The sequence below is a fragment of the Ammospiza caudacuta genome, chromosome 6, assembly GCF_027887145.1.
Source record: "Ammospiza caudacuta isolate bAmmCau1 chromosome 6, bAmmCau1.pri, whole genome shotgun sequence".
Lineage (NCBI taxonomy): Eukaryota > Metazoa > Chordata > Aves > Passeriformes > Passerellidae > Ammospiza > Ammospiza caudacuta.
In genome coordinates, this window is record NC_080598.1 from 60368319 (window position 1) to 60386729 (window position 18411).

The 18411-nt window shown below is 45.0% G+C and overlaps 3 protein-coding genes across 4 annotated transcripts in view; 1 reads left to right on the forward strand and 2 right to left on the reverse strand.

Annotated features, from left to right (window-relative positions):
* SLC38A6 (solute carrier family 38 member 6) overlaps positions 1–8161 on the reverse strand; it is a 37544-nt gene extending 29383 nt beyond the window's left edge. The window contains exons 1-5 of the mRNA XM_058806850.1: positions 7991–8161; positions 7352–7473; positions 6583–6656; positions 3037–3089; positions 159–198 (exon numbers count right to left, since the gene is read on the reverse strand). Coding sequence (XP_058662833.1) covers positions 159–198; positions 3037–3089; positions 6583–6656; positions 7352–7473; positions 7991–8149 — 448 coding nt within the window. The 5' untranslated portion in view covers positions 8150–8161. The remainder of the gene's footprint in view (positions 1–158; positions 199–3036; positions 3090–6582; positions 6657–7351; positions 7474–7990) is intronic.
* A 307-nt stretch (positions 8162–8468) lies between these two features.
* Positions 8469–14672, forward strand: TRMT5 (tRNA methyltransferase 5). Of its 2 annotated transcripts, none has more exons than XM_058807444.1 (5): positions 8469–8659; positions 10293–10942; positions 11220–11344; positions 12822–13476; positions 14436–14672. In XM_058807444.1, the coding sequence occupies exons 1-5, from the start codon at positions 8595–8597 to the stop codon at positions 14498–14500; spliced, it is 1560 nt and encodes a 519-aa protein (XP_058663427.1). In that variant the 5' UTR covers positions 8469–8594; the 3' UTR covers positions 14501–14672. The 2 variants fall into 2 exon arrangements, with proteins under 2 accessions (XP_058663427.1, XP_058663428.1); XM_058807445.1 differs by lacking the exon at positions 8469–8659 and adding an exon at positions 8720–8897.
* Positions 14673–16597: 1925 nt separating this feature from the next.
* MNAT1 (MNAT1 component of CDK activating kinase) overlaps positions 16598–18411 on the reverse strand; it is a 119693-nt gene continuing 117879 nt past the window's right edge. The window contains exon 8 of the mRNA XM_058807135.1: positions 16598–17724. Within this exon, the coding sequence (XP_058663118.1) occupies positions 17604–17724 (121 nt within the window). The 3' untranslated portion in view covers positions 16598–17603. The remainder of the gene's footprint in view (positions 17725–18411) is intronic.

Consider the following 18411-nt stretch of genomic DNA (forward strand, 5'->3'; position numbering starts at 1 on the left):
ACAACTACAGCCCTTCTCAGCATCATCACAAAAGCCTTTCCCTTAATTTTCTGTCCTTTTAATCAGTTTCTTAAAAACACTTTTAATTATTGCCTTTGGTGCTGGTGGAGCTTTGAAGCCTGTCACAGATTTAATACTGAGCATATGAAGTCTCTTACCTCCAATATTCTGGATAATTATTGTAGTTGCAACAAGGACCTATAAAAAAAATTATTTCTTTAGAAAGGGTAAGAAGGATAACTAAAATCATATGTCTAGAGCAGGCATAAACCACATGTGCATTATCTTAAACACACCAGATGTAGCAGTGATAACAAGTCCTGAAAGGAAGGGAATCTTCTCCTTAGTGAGGAGTTTAACACATGGAAACCAGCACAAACCAAAATGAACATGGGAACAAAAATCCTTCCTGAAAACATCACATTTTTATTCTGAGACAAAGCTAGAGTAATTACACAGTGAAGCCTGTTGTGCACAAGAGAGGGTTTTTAAATCAATGAAAACATAAATGCATTCTAACTGATATCAGGTGAATACAAATGAAAATTATCATTTATCTCTGACAAGACAGCAGAGATCTGTACAGTACTTCCTTATTCTTTAATATTTTGGACTGTCAGGAATGTCATTGTTTTTTAAACTTGTAAAACAGATACTCTTTTCCTTAGCACTTGTGGTTATTCATACTGGACTGATATGGAAGCAAAAATGATCACAGGCTATTAATAAACTTCTCTGAATAAAAAGGAAATAATTTCCATCTGAGAAAAAAACCCCTCAAAGTGGCTATAAAGTTTTTCTATTGTTTTCTTTTGAGTTTAGCTGCAAAATACCAGGATCATGAGCTTGAGTTTTCTTTCTGCCCACTGCTCTTCTTGATATAGGACATTTCCTAAATAAGCACTGCCATGAAGTCAGCTTGGAAAAAAAAAGCTACAGTAATGAGAAGAAATACAAATTTGGCTTTTTGAAAAAAATAATTTCAGATTTTAAATTAATTCAAAGGCAGTTCAAAACTCACCAAGGAAAGGAAGAAAAAAAAATGATATCTTGGAATTTGTCATAGATGGAAACAAATAGTTCACACCTTTGGAAAGGGAGAATCAGCAATCTTCCAACAGCAGAATATTTCCATTCTCACAAATCTCAGGAAAATACATTTGAAAGGAAATCACCAGGTTGAGTAACTGCTCTAGTTCAAGAGTAGTTAACCAGTAGTTTACTCAAACCAAGCTGCCAATTAAAGCAAAGTTCTGCACTGGCCTGGCAGTACCATCCCCTGTGTGTGAGGGAGAACTCAGTACTGCTGCAGAGAAAAACAAACAAAACAAAAAAGTCATCTGTGCCTGACTGAAGTGAGAACTATTCAGGGACAGATGAGAATTCAGAATGGTGGTAGTGAAGTAGAAAAGCCCAAAAATCAACAAGATCAGTTAAAAGCAAGGCATTCAGGAAGCAGATCTCAAATACAGGACTTAAGAGCTACTGGATTGCAAAGAGAAAACAGTCTGAGATAACACACTCAGAAGCAGCAAAGCAGGCAAGTTTTAACAAAAGTGTATAAATATCAAAGATGTTTCACAACTGTTCCAGAAAACATCAGTTCACCAGGAAAGCTTGGTGAATTTTCATTATTTTATCAAAAGAACAGCTTCCTAACACAGAAATATTCCAGTGCTCTCCATGCACACTGAAAATAAAAGGCCAGATAATTTTCAGCATGGATTACTTAAACTGCAAATAATGAAACAGTGTATTAAGAAGAATTAAAAAAAAAATACACACATTGAGTATGATGTGAAGCTGTGAAATCTCCTTCACTTCAGCTTTTAAATAACAGATTAGACAAGCATCTGCCAAGAATGGTTTATGTGTGTTCAGAGCAAAGGCAAAGTCACATTTTAGTTTCTTCTTAAACTCCACATTTCTATGACTTTTTCAAGTAATGGCTCATGGGTACTGTGTACAGAACAGCTCCTGTAAAAAATAACTGTCTTATTCCTTGCTATTATCAAGGTTTATTATCTCTGGAGGTTGATCACTTGTTAATTTGGTCAATAAATATTGATCCTCAGGCTACACTCATCTGCTTATTAATGCTAATGGAAGCCTTACAAACACCTGATAGCTCAGGCTTAATCCTCACTGATATTTGGATAAAAGAAAGCAGTCTCTAGCCTATTAAGGCAAACTAATTTTAAAAAGTTTGCATTGTTTCAGAAAAACATTAAAATCACACTCATGTGGGGTAAAAAAAATCTGTTTTCAGTAAGGTATAAGTGGAACACAGAGCACAGAATTCACAAATTAACAAACTCATATTAAATGTGCTGTACTCACAGCCAGTAACATCATTACTGGGAAAGAGAGATTCAGAACACACTACTAAAAAATAATAGTTAATGTTTAAAATAATTAGTTAAAATAATAGTTAACATTTTGATTAATCTTGTATCAGAAATGGTTATGTTTGATGGTGGTTTTGTTTGGTTGCTTTGGTTTTTTGGGGGTTTTGTTGGTTTTTATAATTATGAGATAAAACAAGAAAGAAACATTCATGTGAAGAGGTTATGAAACAAAAGGAAACAAGTCTCATGCATCCTGTGTACTGTTAGCTGCTCCTGTAGTGGGAATGACATGGAAAGCCATCCCTTATCTCAGATAACCAACAGCAAATCCACCACTCCCCTGTCTCTGAACACTTTCACAGCAGAGGCAGGACTGTATCACACCTGAACCTTGAGCAGCAATGCCAGTGGGCAATTTTTACAGACAGCTAAAAGTGAACACTCTGACAGGAAAGCAGCACAAAATCTTGCATTTCAGGAGTGTAAATTTAACTCAAGTTTGGCTTCCACATAGCAGACACACAAAATGAAACCAAATTAAAAGCTTCAGGCTGTCGTGGATTTTTCAGCATACTATAGTGTTAGTAATGTACTGTTAATTTTATTTATATTTCTTTATTATGCAAAGAATATTTGCATATCAGAAGCATGAGACCAAGAAGAAAAACAGGTAAAAATGAATACTCACCCTTCCAGTTGATCCAAATGCAAAAAGGCCAAGGTCTTCATAAGAAGTGACAGCTGTTGGTAAGGGAAAAAAAGAAAAGAGCTAAAATTTCTCTAACTTGAAAGGATTGAAAGCTCTATTTTTGGCCCTTTTAAAATTAATAAAATTCAGGATTCAAAGAATATTTCATAGCATTTTCTACTTACAAAATAGCTTTTATATTCACCTGTACTCCTGCTACAAAATACAGCTTGATTTTCAAACATTCAGAGACTCTTCAGAAACTCAATTTAGTACTTGCAGTTTCAGTATTTAAAATATAATACTAGTACATTAATGGCAAATTGCCTTCTCCCAAAGATTTTCTTTGTGAGTGAAGGATTCTGAAATTAGCATTAGCAATTAGATACAAGATATTTCTGTATTTTATTTCTTAAAAGAGCAGGTTTTTTAAATTAGGATGACAACAGAAGATAAATTTTCATCATTCTACAAATATAAACATTACCATCTTTCCAGCTTTTAAGAACTAGGCCCTATCTATTTTCAAGAGAGCAGAAGGTAAACACCTTCTTTAGCTGAAACCTATTATTAAAAAAACCCAAAAGAAAACCCAAAGCAAAACAAAAATCCTGCCCTTACCTGCACCCCACTTACATAATTACATGAAAACAGCCTGTGGTTTCCTGTGTAATTTTGCTGGGTTTGAGCTGAAGCTCACTTCTATTATAACTCAGAACAATCCCTTCTCAGAGAGAAGGAACTCAGATTAAAGCCTCTCATTGTTACTCTGTCAGTGAGCAGTCAGTGTTCAGCATAAACCTGGAACAGTCTCTAACAAATACAATTCAACAAAAAATATGTCTTACTAGATTTTACCCTGTGTTTTTCCTGATTTCCATTTATAAAGTAGCTACTCACTACTAAACTACTAAAAAAAAAGCATTTTAGGTAGCCATCTTCATTGCCAATAAAAGAAATCAGAAAAACAGTAAACATATTTAAGAGCAAGTTGTTTTTACCACATGGCAATAAATATAAATAAATAAATATAAATATACATGGTAAATAAATACACATGTATGAGGAGTTATGAGCAAAGAGAACAAAATTTTCCACACAATTCCAAAAGAGCAATATGAAACCTTGGAGTATTTTCTGTAATCAGTTTGGTCCTGTAAACACTGGGAAGCCCTATTACTTGATCACATTCCTTCTGTAATTTCAATAATATAGGGAACAAAATATTTAGTGCAATTTATATAAAGATAAGTAAGTTCTCCCTGATTAGCTTATTTTTTATCATTCATTAACACTCCATGGAAATTATCCCTTTAAATGTGAATGGGCCAGTGCAGTACCAGCAATATTTGTGACTGACTCCTAAAATGAAAAGAATAAAACAGCCACAAAACTTCAAAGTGCATCCCACTTAAATTCCCAATTCCTCTGCTTTACAGAGTAATCTCAGCCCTTATCAGCCCAGAACAACACAGGTCATACTGAATTAACACAGGACAAACACTGCCTAAACTAATCTCAACTCAACACTTGACAATATTTTTTTTGCTAAGCCTTTTGGTCTACACAAATCACTTGATTTTGTCAAAGTCCAGACCAATATAAATGAGTAACTGAAGACACTTCTTTATTTTTGAGCTGTAACTAAAATGCCTGTGCTTAATAAATCCTGGCCTCTGTTTGAAATGGAATTAGTATTAGTGCTTTCTTTTCAGAAGGTGTTTTATAGGTCATCTCTTTCCTAAATAATAGTTTACAAATACTTTCAACTGTTTCTCTTCACCACCTTTTAATTTTTTCTAGCTTGTTTTTATATAAAAATAGTAAGATTTCCTTCCAATTTTTCCAATGGATTAAGTTTAATAATCTGTTTACAAATTAATAGGGATTTTTTAAAGAAAAAGTTTAATTAAGTACTTTGGAATCAAACACGTACAGAGATTTTACTTTGTCAAGGTACAAAGGTTGAATTTCCCACTTTTTAAAGACAGTGTTCCAAGGAAAAGCTTGGAATGCTAGCTAACATTTAATTACTTCAATAACTGACAGGAATGATAGAAAATATGATCTCAAATCTTATTTTAAAAAAATTAAAACACAAAAGGTGACAAATCCAGCAAAGTTATCCAGACATAGTTCTGGTGCAAGTCCTACCGGCCAGCATTAGGTGATAATTAATTATTAGTTTCAGACTAGAGGAATTCTTCATTCTGACACTTCAGCTGCATGCATTTCAGAAATGCTTTCCTGAGGTGAACTGCTGCCTTTGGACAAGAACTGAGGAGTTAAACCCTTCATTCATATCAGGCCTCTGAGTTCAGAACACCCAAATTCTTCTTACTTAAATCATTAGTTCTCCCCCTCATCATAATTCTTTTGAAGGAATCTCTTTATTTTTTATTAGACAACAGCTTAATGCCACTTAATGCCCAGAAAATACAGAACTTTTCAGCCTGAAGGAAGAGGTTTAAAAGGCCATTAAAATTACCTGAATCTCCCCTTTTTTTTTTTGCTTCTCATGTACCTCTTTAACTTCATTTTTCAGGCTCTGACTCCTTTCTAATAAGCAGCACTCCAAAAGGAGAAAAAAAATTACCAAACCCTTAATCCCAAATCATCAAGCAGCCAACAATACCAAGCATAAAAGCAGCCCTACCTCTGAGGGGTGATTTTTTAAGAATGGATGGAGAAGATCCCTCAACAGGTGGGGACAGGAGCAGCAGATCTGAGAAGAATCAGGAAGCAATCATCTGAGAGACCAAAGGCAGCTAAAGAAAACAAAGCCAAGGAGGAAAGAGGCAGCAGCTTTCTCCCACCACCTTTGAAAAGAGAGGAAAACAGATGAGAGGGGAACAATAAGCAGGGAGACTTCCTGCTGTAACATGATCTGTGTGTAGCACAAGTCAAGGAAAGACTCAGTTGTTCCAGCAGCAATTAAAAGAAGCAGGAATTGAAACAGGAGCAGATCTGACTGCAGGGTTTAGAATGGATTGATTGAGCTGTCTCAAAGCAGTGCAGTTCCCAAGGGCTGCACCATGACTTCCCATTCAGCATCAAAAATGCTCTACAAGCTGCATCTATAAAGCACCACAAGAACAATGATAATCCAATATGACTGAAAAACCTGAAAGGTATCAATTTCAAGCCATGGACAAAAACATATGCACTACTCCAAGGAGAATGAAAGGCTGCTGTTTTGTTGCTCTTAGGCATTCACTGAAAGCAAAAGCACACACTGAAGTAGTGAGTTTCAGCCAGCACCAAAATAATTTTGCTGCAGAAATACAGGATCCCTCAGGAAAGATAAGAGAGGCATTTGGAAAAAAAATTTAAATCAGAAACCAGTCAGTTTGGCATTGGCTTTGCATAAAAAGACTCAAAATCCTGGTTTTAAATGGCAGATATTAATTGTTAAAACATTAATTATTTCAAGGTCAGTCAATCAGACACCACTGTTAACTGCAATCTTTATAGTGGGTCATGTCTCTGTGATAAAACTGAGGAAATATTTCAGAGCTCACTGTCAGATAAATCCTTTGCACTTACCAGTCTGAGTGCACATACTGAGCAGGAGGAACACAGAGTAAGAAGCAAGGCTGGCAACAATCAGCAGCAAGATACTAAAAACCACAAAACATTCACAATTAAGCACTTTTAGAGTACAATGCACTTTCCAGCTTTAAGAATGCTACTCTTGCAAGAACTAAGCTACAGGATTTCCTCATTTTATGGCTTTTATCTGCTGACTGTGGTTCACATGCTTTCTGATTTTCCCAATACTTGCCCTGATGTGTGGATTACAGAATGGCCATAACCATGGGAGTTTGTGTGTGCACACAAACACAAACACATCCCCCAGTGAAGAGAAATCAATGCTCAGGAAATGGACAAAGTGACAATTCCAGTGACTTTGGCCCCATTACCCACAGGTCAGCATTTGCAACAAGCAAAAGTGCAAACAAAAGCACGAGTTCATTCAGAGTTTTCAGCCATATCCATCCTATGCCACAAGGCCCATTCCTGGAGCTAAAGGAAACCAGATTTTTGAAAGGAAAATATCAATCTATCAGAAGTAATGGCCAAGAAATTGCCACCCTGTGGCAATTTAATGTAACATCTGAGTAGGACTTTTATTAGGTCAGATCTGAACGACTAAATCAAAAAGGGGACGATCTTAATCAACAATTCTGAAAGGCACAAGCTATTTATTTCTTCCTGAGATTTGCACAGGAGTCTCAGTATTTTATTTTTTTTCTTTAATTCAAACCTACAATGGGAGCTTAGAAGTGAGTATATGTAAAAACTGAAAACTTACCTAAACCCCATGATCCCTGTGTTGGCCATGGCATAGGATAAGCCAAGTATCCCACTGCCCATGATTGCATTCATTAAGTTAAACACTGAGAAAGCAAAGGAAGAGCCATGACTTGAAGAACTCTGTGAAAAAGACAGAAAAAAAAAAAGCACAATTAGTGAAAGAAATCTTTTGATCTTTCCTAAAATGAAATTCAAGGGAGAAGGAGGCAACAGTCAACTTCTCCTTCCCCAATCTAAAATCTCACTTCTCATTCTGACACGACGCAGATCCTTGTGCACACACGATGCTGCCCCGGGAGCATCCCAAGACGCCCACAAGGCTGGAGCACGGCGGGGGCAGAGCGCAGAACGAGCAGGGCAGCGTTCAGGGCTGGGATCCGGCTGTCCCTGCGTGCCCCAGCAGGGCCCAGGCAGCGCTCCCAGCGCTCAGCAGGCAGGGAAGCGAAGGGATCAGGAGCAGCCATGGGAGCAGAGGCTGATCCCCCCCTCCCCATCCAGGTGATTCTCCCGTCCCGGTGCTGTCACCGCCGTCACAGCCCCGTCCCGCCGCCCTTTGAACCCGCGCTGCCCGAGCCTCCCCTGGGCGCCCAGCGCAGCCCCCTCAGGGCGCTCCCTCCCCGCCGCCCCTCACACGCACGCTGCCCGGCGGCGGCGGCAGCAGCGGGGCGGTCTCCCGCTGCTCCTCCTCCTCCTCCTCCTCGCCGTCCTCCTCCCGCCGCTCGCGGGCGGACAGGTACCAGCCGCGGGCGGGCAGGGGCCGGACCCGCCCGGACCCCCAGGGTGGCGCCGCCGCCATCGCCCCCCGCGCCCGCCGAGCGCCTCTGAGGGGAGCGTCGGGGGCGGGGCCAACCGCGGGCGTGGCCGTGAGATGGGCGTGGCCACATGCGGGGGGCGGGGCCGTGCCCGCCCCGCTGAGGGAACATAGAGGGGCGTGGCGTTGTGGGCGTGGTCACCGCCCGGTCCCGCCCATCCCGGCGCAGCGGCGATGACGCGCGCGCGCGGCGCGCGGGCCCGGCATGAGGTGAGGGCGGGGGCGGCGGGGGGAGAGAATTCCCTGAGGGGAGAGCGGGATAATCGGGGAGAACGGGATTGTCGCGGATCGTGTGCTGAGGGAAGGGATGGTGTCTCTCCATGGGTGCCTTGGGAAGGTGGCGGCAGTGGCCTCCAGCCAGATTCAGTGTTGTGGGCGGCTCTGTCTTGTGGGTTTCATGCAGAACCGAGAAGCGACAGGATGAGAGGACATGGCCTCGGGTTGCGCCAGGGAAGGCTTGGTTTGGACATTAGAAAGAATTTGGCCACAGAAAAGGTGATCAGACATGGGAATATGTCCGGCAAAGTGGGGAGTCACTGTCCTGGAGGTGTTTAAGGAAAGATGGGGCGTGGCACCCCGTACCATGGTGATGCTCGGTCACAGTTCGAATCGATGATCCCAGAGATCTTTTCCAGCTTATTCGATTCTCTGAGACCCACACCAGCCATTTCCACCCCAGGAGAAGCAGGGGGATGCTGAGGCCTGTGGATGAGGGATTTCTCCTGTGCACAGGGTGAGCAATGCCGTGTGCCTTTCGCAATGAGGTGTGCTCTGCCAAAAGCCTGGCTCAGGGAAAGGGGCGGCCTGGGGGATGCACGGAGCTGGGATTGGGGCAGGCCAGGATGGGAGCAGGAGCAGCCCGGGCACGGTTTGGCACGGCAAAGTGAAGGACAGAGCACACAGCCTGGTGTTACCCTGGAGAGAGGCAGGGCTGAGGGAGGCACTCAGGAGAACCAATTTCCTGGCAGAGCCTCTCTCTCAAAACAAGCTTAGAAAAACGTCAGGAGGAACGCCAGCCTCCAGCACTACCTAAACCATTGGCTCCTGCCCTGGAGCAGCCAGTGCCAAGGCAGAGAATTTGGCCCTTTTGATCTGTCTCTAGTGGAGGAAACCATTTAGAGAAGTGTGATGCCACTTTTCCAGTTTCCATACCATGGATGAACTGGGGCTCAGTGGCAGGAGCAGACATTCACGATGCTCCTCTGGACCTTATGGTGGCCATTGCATTTAATGAATAACCTTTCTGGCATGCACCTTGTGACCGTGTTCACAGGGGTCTGAGGATGAGGGAAGAGACAAGGATCTGACTCCCATGTTTCAGAAGGCTTGATTTATTATTTTATAATATATATTACATTAAAACTATACTAAAAGAATAGAAGAAAGGATTTCATCAGAAGGCTAGCTAAGAATAGAAAAAGAAAGAATGAATAACAAAGGCTTGGGTCTCAGACAGAGTCTGAGCCCCCTGACTGTGATTGGCCATTAATTAGAAACAACCACATGAGACCAATCCCAGATGCACCTGTTGCATTCCACAGCAGCAGATAACCATTGGTTACATTTTGTTCCTGAGGCCTCTCAGCTTCTCAGGAGGAAAAATCCCAAGGAAAGGATTTTACATAAAAGATGTCTGTGACACCCCTCATGGAGCAAAGCTCTTACAGAGCATGGAACCTCTTACACTGGGGCATGGGAGGCAGAAATCACCCAAGAGTGACCATGACCACTGTTGCTAATAACTGTTTTCTAGCAACCACTGCTTGGTAATGGATTTTACCAGACACAGGAGGGATCCAACAGGAGTAGGATCAAGACAGTAGAAATATTTCCATTTGGCTTACTGAGATTAATATCACATTTATTAGAACAAAGAGAGGTCATTGTGTTTTGGCAGGAGGGGATTATCTCACTGCTTGAAGTCAGTTAACATTTGAGTCTGAAAGTACATTTGCAAAATAACAAATTTGCAGCGTATATTTCATAATAAAGAGCTTTACTAAACTATTGTGGATTGTTTGGTACAGATGGAAATTCTGGTTTAAGAGAACAGCAAATCCATGTGATTTGCAGCCTTTTAAATGGAATGATTACATAATGTCTATAAAATGAATAATTTCTCTTCTAGGACTTTGTGGAGATTGGGATACTGTGCCAGACTACTGAAAACTAATCATTTTAGAACAGCTGCATCAAATCCATCATTTCCAGCAGTTTGGATGCTATTGGCACAACATTCTGGCACAATACCTGGGCTCTTTGTGGTAGTTCAAAAAAACACTTTGTTCACAATGCCCGAAACCGTGGAGGATAAAACTGATCCAGAACTGTATCTGCCACATCCTGGAGTGCGTGGGATGACGCTGCTCAACAGAGAGGCTTTCAAAAGGACTCTGGTTGTTCCAGCTCTTAAAGTCAGGAAAGAAATTGTGCACAGAGTGCTGAAATCCCTGAAACAATCAGTGCTGCAGCGCCCCGGCCTCAAGCGCGTGGTGGAGGACCCAGAGGATGAGGACAGCAGATTTGTTATCCTGGATTCTCATAAAGTGCCAGATTTCTCATTAGGGGAGTCAGAGCAGCAGGTCCTGAAGGAGCTCAGCGTCCCTGCTGAGGTGTGCAGGTACCAGCTGGAGCTGAGCTATGAGAATTTCAAGTCGGAGGAGATCCTGAGGGCCGTCCTTCCCCAGGGCCAGGAGGTCACCTCTGGCTTCAGCCGTGTGGGCCACATTGCTCACTTGAACCTCAGGGATCACCAGCTGCCCTACAGACACCTCATTGGTAGGTGCAACAGCTCCTCCCAGGAAGGTGTTTGTGCCATTTGTGTATTGCTAAAAAGTTGCTGTGCTGAGGGGCCCAGCTCTCACAGTGTGGTGCTCTCACTGCCCTGAGCTGAAGTGTGTGCCCTGCACAGGGCACAGCTGCGGCCTGAGTCATTGTTCCAGCACACACCTACTTTTGTTAGTTCACCTGTAAACAGCAGCTTTGTTGTGGCTGTTGTAGAACATTGAAATGTCCTGGTCCCTTAACCATAATTATCTCCCACCCTCTCTTTCAGGCCAGGTGATAATGGACAAGAATCCAGGAGTCACCTGTGTAGTGAATAAAACCAACATTATCGACAGCACATACAGGAATTTTGAAATGGAAGTGCTTGCTGGAGAGAGCAACCTGGTGACCAAGGTACAGGCCCTTTTCCCCTGGTGTTTTCAATTTAATGTGCTAAAACCCAAAGGAATCTTCTGGAGAGATGTGATGCAGGGATGCTGCTGGGACCATTCCTGTGCACAGTGCCCTTCCTGACACCTGCCTGAGCCTGAGGCTTGGCTGTTTCTGCTGCATGCCTTTGTCCTGCTCTGCCCAGGGCAAACTCAGCCACAGGGATCAGGAAGGCATGTGTTCTCAAGTTCACAGCCTAGATTTAGTGATGTGGATTTGAGCTAAGAAAATGAAGTTTCCTAATTTCAACAAGCCTTGTACAGTGGCTGGTACAGAAATTTCTATCTCACCAACTTTGCAGCTTAGGCAACATTTTGCCTTTGCCTTTGTTGCCTTTGCCTTTTTCCTCTCCTGTCAGCAGCAAGACAAACCTCCTGTCTCCTCTGCTCTGACAGCTATCAGGTGCAATCACTGTGTGACTGCCAAGTGTTCTTCACATAGGGCTTCTTCTCTGTACATGGAAACTTGGCCACTGCTTCCACAAAAATATTTTATCTGTTAGCAGCTTTATGCTTTCAAAGGAGAAAAAATGAGATTACCAAATAAAGGTTGAACAGCTTGGAGGAACATCCTGTTCTTGCAGAGAGAAGGCCACTGGATTGTCAAGGAGCAGTGACAATGGAATGTTGTGCAGGTGGTGTCACCACACACCTGGCACAGCATGGAGCTGCATCCAGGAGTGCAGAGGCACTTCAGACACTTCACTTTGTTTCTTGCTGGCAAAGCAAACAGTGTGGAGATCTGGATCCCAAGTTACCTTAGGAATCAGACAATTCCACATGCTGGTGCAAAGAGAGTATTATCTTGCATCCCACTCTCATCTGAATAAATACTGTTCCTTTTGAGGCCTGTTCTTGAGATAGTGGTCATCCCAGAGCTTGGGTTTGGATCAGCCTCCAGACTCTGTCACCTTGGGAGATGAAATGCAGCATTTTTCAAGCTGCAGAACTGGCTCCCAGTGGCTTTGAATTTGGCTGACGGTTCCTGTTCTTGGGCCTATCATTCTCAGACACTTATTTACTGTGTGCACTTCACAAAGGAGGGCTTGAGGCTTCTTTCCAAGCTCTGCTTTCAATAAAGGAGCTGTCAGCCAGCCACAAAGCTCTTGAAAACCCTCAGATTTTTGTAGGGTCATTTGAAGTTGCTGCTTTATTTCCACCTGGTGATTGAGACCTGCACAATGCCAGCTATCAGGATTGACACTGGGGACATGGCTGTGTCTGATGAGTTGATCTGTTAGAGATTTAAGATCTGTTTATTTGATTCCTTAGCTGATCTGTTTGTTTAAGATTCACATATGCCACAGTGGGACAATGCTGCTGTACACGTTACCTTTTGATAACTGCACCTTGGTTTTTAATTTTCTTAATTAGTGATGATAATGCTTAAATCTGCCTGGCATTTGAACGCAGAGGCTTAAGCAAACGTTTTGGACTTGCAGGTCAAAGAAAATAACATTTCCTACGAGCTGGATTTCTCCAAGGTGTACTGGAACCCGCGGCTGTCCACGGAGCACGGCCGCATAGTGGCGCTGCTCAGGGCCGGGGACGTTCTGTTCGATGTCTTTGCCGGCGTCGGCCCTTTCGCCATCCCGGCGGCCAAGAGGAGGTGCCGAGTGTTTGCCAACGACCTCAACCCCGACTCCTACTCCTGGCTGCTGCACAACTGCCGGCTCAACAAAGTGCACAGCCAGGTGAAGGCGTTCAACATGGACGGCAGGGCCTTCCTGCGGGGGCCGGTGAGGGAGGAGCTCAGCAAGGAGCTCCCGCTGCTGGGGGAGGAGCACCAAACTGCGTTCCACATCGTGATGAATCTGCCAGCCCTGGCTGTGGAGTTCCTGGATGTCTTCAGGCATCTCTTGGTGGGGGAGCCCTGCAGCCCTGCTGGCCTCCCCACTGTGCACTGCTACGGCTTCTCCAAGCACAGGGACCCAGCCAGGGACATTCAGGAGAGGGCAGAGGCCGTGCTGGGAACCTCCTTGGCCGGGCGCTGCTCCACTTTCCTGGTCAGGAACGTGGCACCCAACAAGGAGATGCTGTGCCTCAGCTTCCAGGTCCCAGCAGACGTGCTCTACAAGAGGCCCTGCCCTGAGGAAGGTAAGGAGCAAACCTCCCACGTGGCATTGGGATTTCAGGCTGCTCCTTGTGCTGCTCCCACCTGCTCAGCCCCGTGGCTGTGCGACGTTGGCTGTGGCACTGAGCACGGAGCTGGCCAGCAGCACTGGGGGCCTGCACGTGTGCAGCAGCTGCAGGGCTTTCCTTGCTGTGCTCACAGCAGCCTGCTCCTCTGATCCCAGCATGAGCCCCCCAGAAAAATGGACTGGACAGGATCACCCCACAGGCCATAAAGCAGACCTTTCTGCCTCAGTGATCCTTGTGGGCCCTTCCAGTGCAGGATATCCAGTGGCTCTGTGATCTAATGCCAAGCACACGGCCCTGTTAGCTCAGTCCTTCCAATGGGAGCTGTGTTTTTGCCCAGATCAGTGCACTCCAAGGGACTGCTCCCAGCTCTGACCTCCTCCTTATGCTCACAGACTCAGTGAGCTCTGGAGTCACCACAGCAGCACAATCAGGTTCTGTACCTGACTGAGTTTAACTGAGACAGATACCCTTGGAGATCTTCAGTGCTGAACTTGGTTGTTTTGTGGTTTTCTTTTTTGTTTATAATTGTTTATTTAAGAAACTGGTTTGTTTCAATGATCTTGGGCTTTGCAATCCATGACAAAGGGAGCAGAGGGAGGCTCCCATCTGCAGGTACACAAACTGGAGGTTTTTATAAAGTTTAAGTTCCATTACACTTATTTTTATGCTGTTGTCAGGTTGCACTGAAATGTAGGTCAAAATGTAGCTCCATACAGGTTTTTGGAAAGTCTTTTTTGGCTTTCAGTAAAGACTCCCCATTATTGCTCTAAGAGTTTTCATTTGTGACTGTTAATCCTGATTTTAACTCTCATCTCTTCCTGTTAAATCCCTTACCAGAGCTCCCTTTTCCAGAGCTTGTGGTAGGTCAGTCTTTACTGTACATTAAATAACTTGCTTTTTCTAACCTTTTCCAGCAAAACCAGCCTCAAAACGTCTCTGTACCAGCCAAGATTGTTCAGAAGAGAAGGCACTGAGTTGAAGACTATGGTGACTGCCTTAGTTTGTGTAAAGGATATTTGGGGTGTCTCTGGTTTACCCCTTGAGTTACAAGGAGCAGAGCTGTGTTCCCATTGAGTTACAGCTTTTTTTTGGGAGCCTTGCTTCCTGCAGTCACCTTTTCTTCTCATTGTGGGATTGACTGAAATTGCTACTACAAAAAATTAAAACTTTATTCTCTTATAATAAATGTGTTTTGGTACTTCCCTGATCTCTGTTGTTTCACACCCTGTGCTAACTCAGTGGCAGGGCCTGGGGTGGTTTTCTGCTGTGGCATTTTGATGATGTGCAAGTTGTGGGGAGAACAGACTTTTGTGTCCTGTCAGGTCTGGGAAGGTGAGTGATACAACTGCTGCCCTGGATTCTCCCTGACAGATGTGTTCTGCTTTCAGAATTTGGGTTATGCTTAGCAGATGCACAAACAGCTCTTGTGTAAGCAAGGTAACCTTTCAAAAGCTTAACCTGAGATACCAAAAGGGCCTGAGAGCCCAACATCCTGAGGTTTTGAGTAAAAAATTCATTTTAACACCAAGATTTAGTTAGGGATTAGTTGACTCCTGACTCTGTGTTTGCCCATGGTTAGAGCCAGAAAGACTGTAATGTCTTTTGCATGTTTGCAGATGAAGTTCATGCTCTCATTGCAGTTCTATTGAAACCAGCACCTGAAAAACAGTTCTGTCCTCCTGACACCATGTCCTCCTGTGGCTTCTGTGCCTCTGCCCTCTCCAGCTCTCCCCACCTCTGCCTGCTCCCCTCCCTGGATGATCTTTCTGCCTGGCTGCTTGTATTCTGCAGGGATTTGAAAAGCCTCTGCCTTTGATTTCCTTTTTGTACCCATCCAAACTATTGTTGGGCAATGTCAACCACAAACAGTTTATTTGGCCGGAGCGCTCGGCTCGCCCTCTCCGTTTCAGAGATTTTCCCTCAGCCCACGCTCTGAGCTCACACCCAGCCACCAGATGTGTGTCACCCTCGTGGCCCTGCTGCTGTGGCCCAGCCCTGAGCCTGCAGCTTGCTGCATTTTTGGTTCTCACCCAAACACCACCAAGGGCCACGGATTTGTTTTGCCGGTGGCTCCGTGTGCCGGCCTTTCCTTCCCTTGGCTGCACAGCTGTGTTGGGAGCGAGCCCTCGAGCCGGGTTCCTGCAGGATCTCATTTATCCATCCCCAGGGAGGCTGTCCTGCCTCACCCAGGTGTCCTGATCCCCCCCTGGCCTGCACTGAGCCCCAGACTCCTGCTCAGCCCTGCAGCTCCAGCCCCTGCAGCTCCAGCCCGTGCTCTCCTCCCAGGCACGGCTGTGCTGGGATTCTGTCCCTGCTCTGCTGCTCTCCAGCTGCTGCCTCCCCCTTCCCACAAACATCTGAAGGCAGCTCCTGTTCTCCAGGGCCCCCACAAGCACTGCTGGAGTGATAAGGCACTCAGTGAACCACTCTGAGATGGTGCAGCCACGCTGGGATCCCTGTGACTTCACAGCCCCAATTCAGGGCTTAGCACCACTGCACCAACCCAAACCATTTCTGAGCCAAAATATGTAACTCTGACTTTCACTAAAGTGTCAGGGCAGGGAAGGATTTAAAGTGGTAAATATTTTTTCCCTGAAGAACCAAATGCCAGTGTTATTCCAGCAGCATAACTTCAGATACCAGTCTAGCAGATACATCACTGTGCTCATAACCAGGGGTTTTCCAGCTTTCTGTGCAGCTGCCAGTTCTGTGTACAAGAAATAACACAATAAATAACAGCCAGGCTACACACAAGTTAATGAGTGTATTGAAATTATAAATATTAATATGCATATGCAGTTCTGCATTCATTAGGGCATGACCTGGGGCTTTACAGAGTGAATATGAAGAGATCATTGGTGATCTTTGCCAGCCTGGGTGAGCCTGGGAGATGAGAGAAAGGAGAATAGAGGAGGGAAAGATCTGATCTTACCTCTGCCTTCTGGAACATTCCTTGTCAGCAGCTCTTCCGGGCACAACCAAGGGGATTTCAAAGGGCAATGGAAATTCTGCCATCTCCCCCCATTTTCTTTAACAAGAAAACACCAAGTCTGGAATAGATCTCATTCATCTCTTTATTACAGCATAGAAAAAATACATCCATCTAGTGCACTCCTCAGAGCAGGATTCAGCAGCTATAAAACATGGCCCAAGGTGGCTGTGCTGAGCAGCCTCCCACCTCCTGCCCTTGGTCACGGCTCCTTCACAGGGAGCAGGCCAGGAATACAAAAAGGATCACATCAGATGCAGGGACCATCCCCAAAGCCAGAGGGATGTTCCCACCTAAAGAAACTCCTGAGTTTATGACAGAAAAGTTGCAAATGGAGATAAACAGGAAAAAGCAAACATACAAAAGAAAACAAACAAACCCCAAAAGGGAACCCCACAATTCTGACTGCTTCAGTGACTTTGCCTTGTATTGACATTTCTTACATGGCTTCTAGAGCACCTCAGCTGAAAGACCTTGAGCTAAAGCTTTGTTTTCCAAGCAAAGGTAAGAACCAGTGACACAGGGAGGAAGGATCCCACACGAGAGCTGTGTCAGCATATTTCCAGAGTTTCTTGTCTCATCTAGCTGGCAGGAGGAAAAACCCACTTGTCTAAACTGGGAAAACTAGTTTTATGGGAAGAAAATGCAGGCTTGAATATTGACACTAAATGTTATAATCAAAATGGCATTTAAATACTTGTGCAAATAAAACCCTGCAATAAGAGTAAAACCACAAACTTTATTAAAGTCTGGCTTTATTTAAAAAAAATTTACAAGTGTATTTCTTTAAGCCTCAAACACACACAGCTGAGTTATTCACATCTTCCATTAGATGTGGCTTATTGCTTCAGCCTCCCTCAGCAAAGTGCCACATGAGTAACGAGTTTCCCCCTCCACAAGAATGTTTCTGCCATTTTACACAGCTCTGGTGCGGAGGGGTTTGGTTTTTCCCTTGAACACTGGAGCGCAGCCGGTTTCGCACCAGAGGGGGGCACAGGGCAGCGAGCTCAGCACCGATCCCGCCCCGCCTCGGCTGCCCCGGGTCGCTGCCGGCCCCGCTGGGTGTCCCTCGGTCACACGCGGTGTGCCCTGGCTAGCTGGGGTGCCAGAAGAGCCCGCTGAACGCGTCCTGCAGGGCCCGGTGACAGGCCAGCGAGGACGTGTAGCCCCCGGCCAGGTCCTGCGGGGAGGCGGCCCGGACGTGGGTGAGGTACCTGCGGCAAAGAGCAGCGTCAGTGTCAGTTCAGAGCACGGAAACGCAGCAAACACCCCGAGTTCACAGCACAGCGGGGCTGAGAGAACCCTTCAGGAGAAAGCAAGGAGATGGAGCTGCCCACTGCCCACAGCAGGATAAAAGTTCTGTGAGTTACAGCGATGACACAACTCCAGCCAGGCTGCCCCAACCAGCGCCCTGGTGGCACAGGGTTAAGGGCACCCAGCGTTTGTGTTCTCTGTGCCCGCTCTGGGGTGGCTCATGTCCCCACTCCACAGGCCCTGCCAAGACAAGGACACCACCAGAGGCTTTCCTGCCCTCCCACAGGAACAGGAGGATTTCAGCTCTGCCACTTAGTAACAGACACTCCCCCAGGCTGACTGTGCCGGTTACTCTGATGACCACAGGGCTGAGCTTCCTTTGCTTCCTACCTGTGCCTGGAGCCCTCTGACTCTGGCAATCAGATCTGCGGGAGGCCACCATCACTTTGGCTAAAGAAGGCTCTAAACTTCCCCATTAATTAATCATCATCACCCAATTGCAGAGCCATCTAATTCTACCCCAAACCTTCCAGAGCATTGACATGGAAGCAGGAGTTGACATGGAAGCACAAAGTGACATGGAAGCAGGAGCTGACATGGAAGCAGGAGTTGATTTGGAAGCAGAAGCTGACATGGAAGCACAAACT

Bases quoted from the DNA above. Each gene is read 5' to 3' on its own strand.
- TRMT5 (XM_058807444.1), top strand. From the start codon at position 8,595: ATGGCCTCGGGTTGCGCCAGGGAAGGCTTGGTTTGGACATTAGAAAGA. The intron at 10,943-11,219 runs GTAGGTGCAACA...CCTCTCTTTCAG, and splicing joins GCCCTACAGACACCTCATTG to GCCAGGTGATAATGGACAAG. The intron at 11,345-12,821 runs GTACAGGCCCTT...TTGGACTTGCAG, and splicing joins AGAGCAACCTGGTGACCAAG to GTCAAAGAAAATAACATTTC.